The 11,031-nt window shown below is 35.4% G+C and overlaps 1 protein-coding gene across 1 annotated transcript in view; it reads left to right on the forward strand.

The window, feature by feature from the left end:
* Positions 1-1,744: 1,744 nt before the first annotated feature.
* LOC106460734 overlaps positions 1,745-11,031 on the forward strand; it is a 13,739-nt gene continuing 4,452 nt past the window's right edge. The window contains exons 1-3 of the mRNA XM_013920470.2: positions 1,745-2,007; positions 6,572-6,721; positions 7,089-7,282. Coding sequence (XP_013775924.1) covers positions 1,897-2,007; positions 6,572-6,721; positions 7,089-7,282 — 455 coding nt within the window. The 5' untranslated portion in view covers positions 1,745-1,896. The remainder of the gene's footprint in view (positions 2,008-6,571; positions 6,722-7,088; positions 7,283-11,031) is intronic.

The following is an 11,031-nucleotide window of genomic DNA, read 5'->3' on the forward strand; positions in this document are numbered from 1 at the left end:
ACCTTCAAATTTTACTGATAACTCTTTATTGGCTTTCTAAAGAAATTAAATTTTGACAATTTTGGTCAATAAAGCTTTGAATTTGTACCTTTTCAGGCGCAACGTGTCTTAAATCATACCGTATTTAATCTATGAAATGAAAAATTGAGGATAAATCTGTTGAAAAATCTACGGTAAGAAATACACGCTTTAAACGTTAAAAATAACATAACATAACATAACAGGTTAACTTGACAACACACTGTAATGTTTTTAACATTGTTAGTATTTTATTTAAGTTATAAAACTGATTAATTGTGACATTAAATATAGCCGACCTTTATTTCATACTATAGGAAATGTACTCTATTTTGATAATTACAACATGTAGTAGAATATCGACCCATATTACACACTATAGTAATTCTACAGGTATGTTGATAATACAACGTAAGCCGCAATATAGAACCGTATTACTATAGGTATATTGATAATATAACGTAAAACGACATACAGACCCACATTACACACTATAGTAATTCTACAGGTATGTTGATAATACAACGTAAGCCGCAATATAGAACCGTATTACTATAGGTATATTGATAATATAACGTAAAACGACATACAGACCCACATTACACACTATAGCAATTCTACAGGTATGTTGATAATTGTTTGCTTTTGTTTCTGAATTTCGCGCAAAGCTACACGAGGGAAGGCAGCTAGTCATCACCACCCACCGCTAACTCTTGGGCTACTCTTTTACCAACGAATAGTGGGATTGGCCGTCACATTATAACGCCCCACGGCTCAAAGGGCGAGCATGTTTGGTGTGACAGGGATTCGAACCCGCGACCCTCAGATTGCGAGTCGAGCGCCCTAACCACCTAGCCGTGCCGGGCCATGTTGATAATACAACGTAAGCTGCAATATAGAACCGTATTACACAATATGGTAAATCTACAGATATGTTAATAATACAACGTAAAATGTCATATTTGTTATAATAGTAGTTTACTCTGTCCTGAAAATGCGCGCGCGCCATACAATCTAAATGTGTATATGCACGCACTTCATTTCAAAGAATGTAAACAAAAGGTGGATGTAAATATAGTTTAGTAAGCATTTTGTACATCAATATATTAAAAGCTTATCAAAGTTTTTGAATAGGTCTAACGTTGGGTCGTTTAATAGCAATATAAGTGCATGCATTGGTAGTGTTAAGTATGCTTTTAGCTTTGCCCTAATTAAACTAAAGCGAAGACAAGTGGATTTATAGATTGCAGTGTCCGCGATTAGAATTCGTTTGTATTATTCTAGAAATCATGTATTTAAAGGAGTACTGTTGCAATAAAGATACTAACTTGACCGCAAATGTTTTGCGAGTTTCTGCTAGTATATCCATATTACACACTGTAGTAAATCTACAGGTAAGTTGATATTGCCACAGTTAGTTTCGTATTGGTATGTGTTACACAGCACAGTTAATAATATAACGTTCACACGTAACACATATCCCAATGATTTTATTTATCCACTCATACGCAGATATATACATATTGATAGTAAAAGTTAAATATGATCGAGGTGCTATAAGATTTTTGTGCATAGCAGATACAAACGACTTCGTTAGAGAAGCTAAACAGTGAATAAACAGGGTGTTTGATTTTGAAATGTTCCAAATTTGAATGATTTCATGACAGCAGTAATTAGTATAGATATGTATAAATCCTTTCTGATTTAGTTTATTTATTATTTATATACAGAGTACCCAGGTCGGCTCAATCATCTATCACAACCCCCAACACCCCGAATCCTGCAGACACAGGTCATCCATTGGCCAACATCGTTTATCAGCCGAAGCCTACCGGATTCGTTAGTGTTTCTACTCCAAGTAATCTGTTGACGACAAAGATGACTTCCGAATATCAGCCGCATTATATCACGCCACAGAACTTTGCTGATTACGAACAGCAAGAATATTTCAACGAACAGCGAAAAGAACATCAAACAATACAGCACCAGGTTTGAAAATATTTACAAATAATGGTTTCAATTTTCTTTGTCCTTTGGAAAGATGGGTACTTAAGAGGAAGTATTTATAGCTCCAAGTCTAAGGAAAGCAAAGAACATTTACAATGGACACTTTGTATTTCTAGATATCTAGCACAATTTTTGGTTCTTTCATTTTCTATATTTCACTCTCTCACGCCATCTTTTGTCTATTTGTCATATATATGAAATGCTGATAATTGGATCTTTCTATTGGTTTCCTTTATATCTGAATGTTTCTATTGGATTATATTTATAGCAACTTTTTAAATGTCTGAATTACCAATTTACATACCGAGTAATGAAAACGTTACACATCATAACTGTATTTCTAAGCACTGTCTTTACTATGATTTTTCTAAGTCATGTCCTTATAATAATGTAGTAATTGGCTAGGTTGTTATTAACCTTGAAAGAACGTGAAGAAGGTAATTTGTCGGGACATTGAGATAAACTTGTGATAACATGTGGAAACGATCTTGTTGTGACATCGTGTTGAAATTTCGTTGGTGCACATTTGAAGAGCTGTAGAAACAGGACCTTAAAAAAATCTTGGTGATTCGAGTCTTTTACAACATTCTGTCTACATACATATATTCAACACAAATCCTAATTAATATCTCATCACCCGATAAACTGACAAACAGTCACATTAGGTTAACATATTACTACTTCTTAATGAAACTCGACACCAACACAATCTTCCTTTACCTTATGTTCATGTCTTATCCATTATTGGCCTTAGACAGTCAATTGATATTTAAGGTTTGAAGATAGTAGGTGTCTTGAAACTTCCTAGTTTTCATCTTGCTCCATTTGTTTGAATTTCGGTAGAACTCAATCTTACGAACTGGAACATTTGTCGCTTTACAGCTTCTACCTTGCATTTGTACTTTTCTTTCTTGACCAAAGTTCTCATGTCCATGTTATACGTTTTAAAGTTTTTGTTTTGTGTTTGCTACAAGTGAACAAGAATTGGATTTTTCAACTAGAACGGCATCTTATGCGCACGTGGGGTAAACGGTAAGGTCAGAGACCCCTAGGGTTTAAGTAAAATTGTCTCTAATTTTTAATTACTGACCAGATGGAAGGCAGCCAACGATTAGTACCCGCCACCACAAGAGCTTTTTCAGGCTCTTTAAATTAACTAAAGGGGTTGACTATCACTTTTTATAACGCGCCTACAATTGAAAATTCGGGTTGCCTTTAGTGGCATTATGTTTCAAACCTTGAAAACTTCGACATGCAGCCCCACACACTTACCATTGGACCACTTGCGGTCACACAGAGAACACTAGTACCATGATAGAACGAACACACAAACACACTCACGCACAAATATACATGTATATTTATTAGTTAAATGGAACAGCTAAATTCACTTCAATAAAATAAATCAAAAACATTACTAACCACTAACGAAAAATGTATTTAAAATCAAACTAAAATCACGTACAGAAAACAAACATGTTTTGACTGGCCTAGTCAGTCATCAATCAATGACTGTTTTTTTGTTTGTTTATTTGTTTCACACACACATAGTACGTATACACAACGTCAGTGACACTCCTGGAATTTGCGACATGGCTCTCCAAAAACGCGCTGCAAGTGAATTCAGTTAGCATAAATATAGAAGTACATCAGATAGGTAGGTAGATTGGTGGAGAGAGCTGTGTGCATGATGTCACACCTCAGCTAATATAAATACAGAAGCACGTCAGATATGTAGGTAGATTAATGGAGCGAGCTAGATGCAAGATGCCATACCTCATTTATTATAAGTAAAGAAGCAGGTCAGATAGGTAGGTAGATTGGTGGAACGAACTGTGTGCATGATGTCACACCTCAGCTAGTATAAATACAGAAGCACGTCAGATATGTAGGTAGATTAGTGGAACGAGCTGTGTGCAAGATGCCATACCTCATTTATTATAAGTACAGAAGCACGTCTGATAGGTAGGTAGAGTGGTGGAGCAAGCTGTGTGCAAGATATCACACTAATGTTATTTACTTATTGCCTCAAAATGTTATCGACTGCAAAGAGTATGGAAAATCGTTATATGAAATATTCTTAGTGTTTGGTCGTATGCGAGATCCTGTGTGTGAGACTAGTCCATTGTCAATATTCAGAAAAATCAAATAAAAATTCAAAGTTACATTAGTGCAGGAAATTTAGCTACATGTCAACGGGAACTAAATGTGAGGTTTGTGCAATATGGTCTCCGTGGATGTGGGGACTTTGGAAAGGTTGGAATAGGCAAACCGTGCATATATCCACTAATGCATTTCACCATTATACTTTATGTAAAACCAGTCAATATTATGATCTTGATTACTGACCATTATGCGGTGTGACAAAAGGTGCTTGATCCAGTTCCAAAGTGATGATAAAATATGGATTTGAAGATAGTTATGTGAACACTTTGATCATGGTTGTGTTATGATAACTGTCAAGGATTGTAGTGGGAGTGTTTTAGTATGGACTATATTCTGCACATAGTGTATTAGGTTGATCAGATAAATATCTGCATGTCTAAATGTCAATACATATCAAGAAATCGTAAATCAACACTTTGAAAGGTTTATGCCACGGTGTTTTCGCACAGACCAATGTGTTTCTCTTGCAGAATTAGTCTATCTGTTACAAAGTACTTATTGATCATTCTGATTTCGAGGTATCAATCGTAACGTTTTGAAATGGTCCTCTCAGATCATATACATATAGTACATATGTAGGATTTTACTTAGAACTTAGTTAAAAACAAGCCTCATAAATTAGCAGCATCGTGTTAGGGCAGAAATCACTAAGAATTATCTCTATGATTACATGAATGGACACTCTGTCGAGTTTGCCTGTCTTCCTGTTTATAAAATACAAAATAAAAGTGCAAACATTTCATGTTACCTGGGCAAATTATGCTAAATACAATTCCAAAAGTCAGCATACCACTTGTTACGTGTACAAAACTTGTAGATGAACCCAAATGTAGATGAAAAATGTAACCATTGATCTTTCCAAGGTGAATAGCCAGTAGACAATTATCCAAAACAACTGTACATTCTTATGACAGGTTACGTTCAAATATTTTAACAACCGTTTTAATAATTATTATTCCAGTATAATTAGAATGTTAATTGCTGGTGGAGATATTTGTTGAAAGTACAAGCTTTCAGAAACGCTCAAATGATAGTAACTCAGCAAATGCAGAGATAGGAAACTACTCATTTTAAGGATACCAGGTACGTAGTAGAAATATTATGGACACGTTATCAAACAATAGGCATGTACATCCTGGACAAAGCATGGAATTTCAATTACAACACGTAATAGTTACTATCGACATAAAATGGCCGTTAATAGGTCTACTGTCTATGATCCAATACTTCAGTGTAGCATCAATAATGGTTATAAGTGACAAACGGATAATAAAAAATCTTCATGAGTCTAATCTAAGATCGATAAAGGTTCCCCAGCTTATGCCATGGAGGACATGGATTGGTCACAAAATACTCATAATCTGAATATAAAACACATCTGAGGTCTTTTTCTTGGGCGACTTGTAAATCAACATCTTAACATACCACGCGACTTCAGAAATCTTAGTGTTTCACTGACTGAGGAATAGGATAAGATCCTTCATAAGGTCATCCTCAGTTATATTACAGACATGCAATAATGTTGTTCTTAAATGGGGCTCTTTAGATAAGTCGATTCAATCAATTCCAAATTATGGCTCTTTTTACTTTGAGAGTTTTACATTTCACGAGCTGTAACTAGTGATATACTGCCAATGAAACTAAACCATTAAATGTATTGAGTGAATAACTGTTCTAAAAATTCGTTACAGTTGGCTCTGTTGTTCACGTAGAGAAGGCTTCTATAAATTGTATCGACATGTTCAAACATCAATAAAATTAATTATATTCCTCATGAAACAATAGTCATAGTGGCTAGACCACTTAGATCATGGAGAACACGAATGGTAATCAGAAATGATTGCCAAGTGGAGCAATGCGAACGATGGCATAGATCCTTGGGATGACATGACAGACAGCTGAACGAAACTATTCAATATACAACGTGGCTAAATGCTGTGGGATGACATCTGTCAATGTAGCATATGCTCTGCGATAGCCAAAAATCAAGTGGACCATCCGACAGCATGCAGCCATGTTGAATATTGGAATGTTTTATTTTGCTGTCTATCACCCCATTTGAGCAGATGTAGTGCTTCTTGGTCTTTGTATATTCATGTTTTTTAAGTTGTGATATATCCACCAAAAATAATTGCTTTATCACGAATAGTTCCCATTTATGTGCAAAAAAGTTAGATAATAGGTAAAAAAACGCTTTTTCATATTCTTCCAGATTTTTCACTTTCTTGTAATATTTCCAACTCCTGTTTTTTACAATTTCATTTTAGATATTCATTTTCTTATCGTTTTTATAAAACAAATGATTAAACGAGCTACTGTAAATACAGTTCAGGTTAGAAGGTTATGCATGTAAACTTAAATATTTTTCCATTTATTTCAGCCTTATCGGACAGTCCAGTTGGTTTTCCCTAAAGCCAAACCAAGGCATGATATTCCGATAGGTTCCTACTTAAGACACGTTCATGACCCAGTTGAGAATAAATCCTTCTCGCCAACCAACCGTGTAAACGAGGCGAAAATGATGGCTAAGGTAATATGAATGATTTCTTTTTTCTAATTTTTCACAAATTAATGTTTTTTAGATAGTATAGGCTGTCTTATGTAATGGTACTAAAGTATTATAATATAGACTTGCCCGTTGTTTTATACAGTGTTAATAAAGTAGAACAAGTAGAAGTTGTAACATTTGTAGCGCAAAGAAGGACTAGGTAAAAACTCATGATTTTTTATGTAATAGAAGAACGTATTCCATCCACAATTCATTCGGTTAAACTTTATCAGAGTCTAGCTGTTGCAAAAATATGTATATCCGTAACAGGCAGTCTATTATATATATCACTTTTTAAACTCTGTCTTTAATAATGTATCATTTATAGTGAAATACTTAACCTTTGCAGTTAAAGGAATCTGCGAAAATCGCGGGATTGTCTCATGTCACATTGAATCCTGGTCGAACACCGACTTCTGATTCGGGGATATCCAGTTCTGTCTCGGGTCCCAATGTTTTACATCATCAGTACAATACACCCATAAATATGTACTCTAAACAGACTGTAGCCGATACTCTGCAAGGCCAAACTGGAATTCACATGTGAGTATAATTTCTTAGTTAGAAAATGTAAATAGCAAATATTAATGCATAAGTTGAGTACGTTATGTTAAAACGATTTTGGAGCCTTATCACGTAGTTAAAGGCTACGTTGTCACGTCTGATCATGCACCTGACGGACGTGCATTTTGACCATAGTCCCGCAACGTAGTTTTCATTGGAAAAGGCTCAGTCATGTTATATACAAAACAGCCCTTCTTCTTTGATTGTTTTCAATAAGCCACCCAGTGTAAAAGGACGACGATTTCCCAGTACCCATTTCAACAGTCTGAACACTCTATATCCATAGACGCTACGTCCGGTAACTTGATCGGTATTTCTTCATACGAACGTATGGAACAGCAAGAATGACCATTTCATTCTCCATCTGCTTGAAGTATTCAACAGTTGAACAGCTAGGTCACACGTGAGTTGTGTCGCTTTCCCAAAAGGGGATTCTTCTTGATTGTGTTGTATACTGTTGCCTAGGGCAAGTAATATATGTGTTTGTGTTACAAGAAATCGTACTTTGCTTGCCACGGTTGTGGTACGACTTGTTGCCGTCTCTTTGTGGATGGTTCTGATGCTTCAAGTTGATACACATTCCTTTGTTTTCCAATGCCATCAAGTACAGGGGATATTCCCGTCTTGGAACTTCTAAACCCTCGGCCTAAACACATCTTTATAATTTGAGTGTCGAGTATTTAGCGTTGAGCAGGACAGTTACATATCTTTACCAAACACGATCAATTTTCGGTGACATCAGGCTACGTACGAAATGCCTAACAATGTAAATATCCAGTTTTGATACCTTCCGTTCCACTGCGACTTTATATCAGCTGTGGTTGTCGCGTGATTTTCTGGTTCACTTGTTCAAATCATTTTAATATAACGTAGTCAACTTCCTGTGCCTTTGAAATCACCTTGCTATCAGTAATCGCGTACCGTACTAATATAACCAAATATGAAGGTTAAATCAGGATATAAGAACGAATGTATGGTGAAAAAATAAACTAATAATTAGGAATAGTGATTAGAAAGGCTCTTCTGCGAAGAAAAATAAAACATTTTCCAATAGATTTATTTGATAACAACATTTTGAGCACTGTAGTTTTTCAAACAGTTTTACCGAGCACTTAGGATTAAACATAAAATGTTTCAAAGTTTCTCATTTGACGTAACCTTAGTTATGCATCTGGGCAACAAATATATAAATAGTTGTCGGCTGTTGAGGTACAAATTTTTGACAATTTTGAATAGTTGGTTGATTCTTATGAGTTATTCAGCTGTTTCTTATATGTGTTATTGAAAAGCAGAAATTGGGCTGTCATGATATGACAAGTCTCACGGTGAAGAACATCTTAATTGATGAGATATGATGTTTAGTAATGATTTGTGTGTGATATGAAATCACAATGAAGCTGATAATGATTTAAATAATATCATTATTTTCTGGACAATTATGGCTTTCCAGTGAGAAGAATGTATAACATCATTCAACCACAACTTGGCTGTTGTATGTCGCTGTCAACGAGGCCTTTCAAACAGTACCAGGCCGACTGGTCATAATGTTCAAGGTTTCAATTTAAACGCGATGTATATTAATCATTTATGAGACAAAATTTCTTTAGTTGCAGAGCATTTCAAGTGACTTAACACGGCGTTCAGCACTAATGCTACTACTACAGGTTATCATGATCACTCACAACAGTTAGCCTTAAATATTTTGTGCAGAATGTGTCCTTTGTGGAGACACCAAGCGAAATACTAGATAGTAATAAATAAAATACACTATTGAATAATATACGTGTTTCTGCCATGTGAATTAAGATAAATGAATTCGTGACACTAATTGGTTTGTTTATTAAGTTGTTAAATACAAAGCAACACAACAGACTATTTGTTCTGTGTCCACCACACTTATAGAAACCCCTATTTTAGCCCCAAAATTACTACTGACCAATAAGAAGCCACCAGTTGGTAGAACAATTGTTGAAAAATGAAAAAAAAATAACATTTTTGTTATTTACCACTTAACTTCTTTTGAATAATGTTCTTAAAATTCCTAGAATTTCATGATTCTATATTCAGGTTTCAAATACTCATTACGGTTATAATTGATCATGTTTCTAGCTTTTTTGTTTATTCCGGTTTTCTTATTCCTATGATCTAAACCGTCTTATAGTGACGAAAATTTGATAGCAATACACTTACTCTCACTACCGTTTGTATTGTGGTATTTTCAGATCAACTGATATCCTTACAAGTATCGTATAATCATATATACTGATAACTGCAGTGTTACATATCTGCTTGTTTGTTAATTTCCGGTAGAAATTCTTTCCGAGGAACTTCAGCGATACAAGTCCTTTCTTGATTAAACCAGTTTATTCTTTCTCTATACAAACTTTTAGTACACAGTAATTTCACAGTCAGTACGTTTCTCGTCACTTTCAACCTAACGACTTTTATAATTCACGCTATAGATCACAGCGATTCACAATCTCAATAATTTTGCACTCTACGAGTGCAAACACACACTTTACGGCTCACCAACACAAAACTTATCGTAGCTACTTGTTACGTCTCTGTTCGTTTGTTAATTTTCCGTAGACATTCTTTCCCAGAAACTTCAGCGATACAAGTCGTTTCTTAAATAAAACTAGTTTATTCTTTCTCAATAACATTTTGCAATACACTTAATTTCCACAGTCAGTTTAACTTAAACACTATAATTCACAACGATTCACGCACTTTACTTACAATCACTACCGCGCTTTACTCAATTGTCCGTCTGCAATTATCTATCCCGTCACTTTATTTGCCGGCTTATATACTATAAGAGCGCGTGTCTAGCAAACGCTAGGACGTTCAACAGGTTCTTCGATCTTTCTAGAACACCAGCGCATACTCCCAGCGTCGCACGACTTCCGCTGTCGTAACATACTGTTCGCTTTTACATCATTTCATTTCTCATTCTTTTCTCGCCAGGCTTATATACTAACAAAGAGGCTTCGACAAAATTCGAGGAGTTCCCTGATAATTCGAGCATGCGCGAGCAGCGTCACGTGACTTCGAACAAGAAAGTTTTGAAGTAGTCTATGTTGTAAACTTGACTGAATTTTCTTGTGTGTGGGTAAATGATGACACTAAACAATTCTATTACGATAATGCATCATATGTACTTGCGCACACGAAAAGACAGTTACAGATAGAAAACATAGGATATGCCAACATATCACGGTATGTATGTTTGTTGTTCTGCTTTTGTTCTCTTTTTTCTCCTGTCCAAAGTTCTTTCTAGCTTCCAGTTTTGTTCAACAGCTAAGTATGAAAAATGGCGTGAGAAGTAAATCCTTTCCTGTTTTTTTTTTTGCATTTGGTTCATTACAATAGCTGTTTCCTTTCTGTTACCTCGTGATGTCGCACAGTTACATGCCATTAAAATGTAACATATTGTTACGTCTCCGTTTGTTAATTAACTTTCCGTAACTTCGTTCCGACGAAATTTTAACGACACAAGTCTTTACTTAATAAAACTGGTTTATTCTTTCCGAATATAACTTTACCGATACACTCAACTTCAACAATCGCACTAAACAAACACTATAACAACGAACGTCAATAATACTGCTGACTGCAGATCAATTACTCACTGTCTACACACACATTACGTTCCTGCGTCACGTTGTCCCCTCTTATATATACCCGCCTACCCCATCTAGCAAACACTAGAGCATTCCTGAAGAAAC

Source organism: Limulus polyphemus, unplaced genomic scaffold, assembly GCF_000517525.1.
Source record: "Limulus polyphemus unplaced genomic scaffold, Limulus_polyphemus-2.1.2 Scaffold825, whole genome shotgun sequence".
Classification (NCBI taxonomy): Eukaryota; Metazoa; Arthropoda; class Merostomata; order Xiphosura; family Limulidae; genus Limulus; species Limulus polyphemus.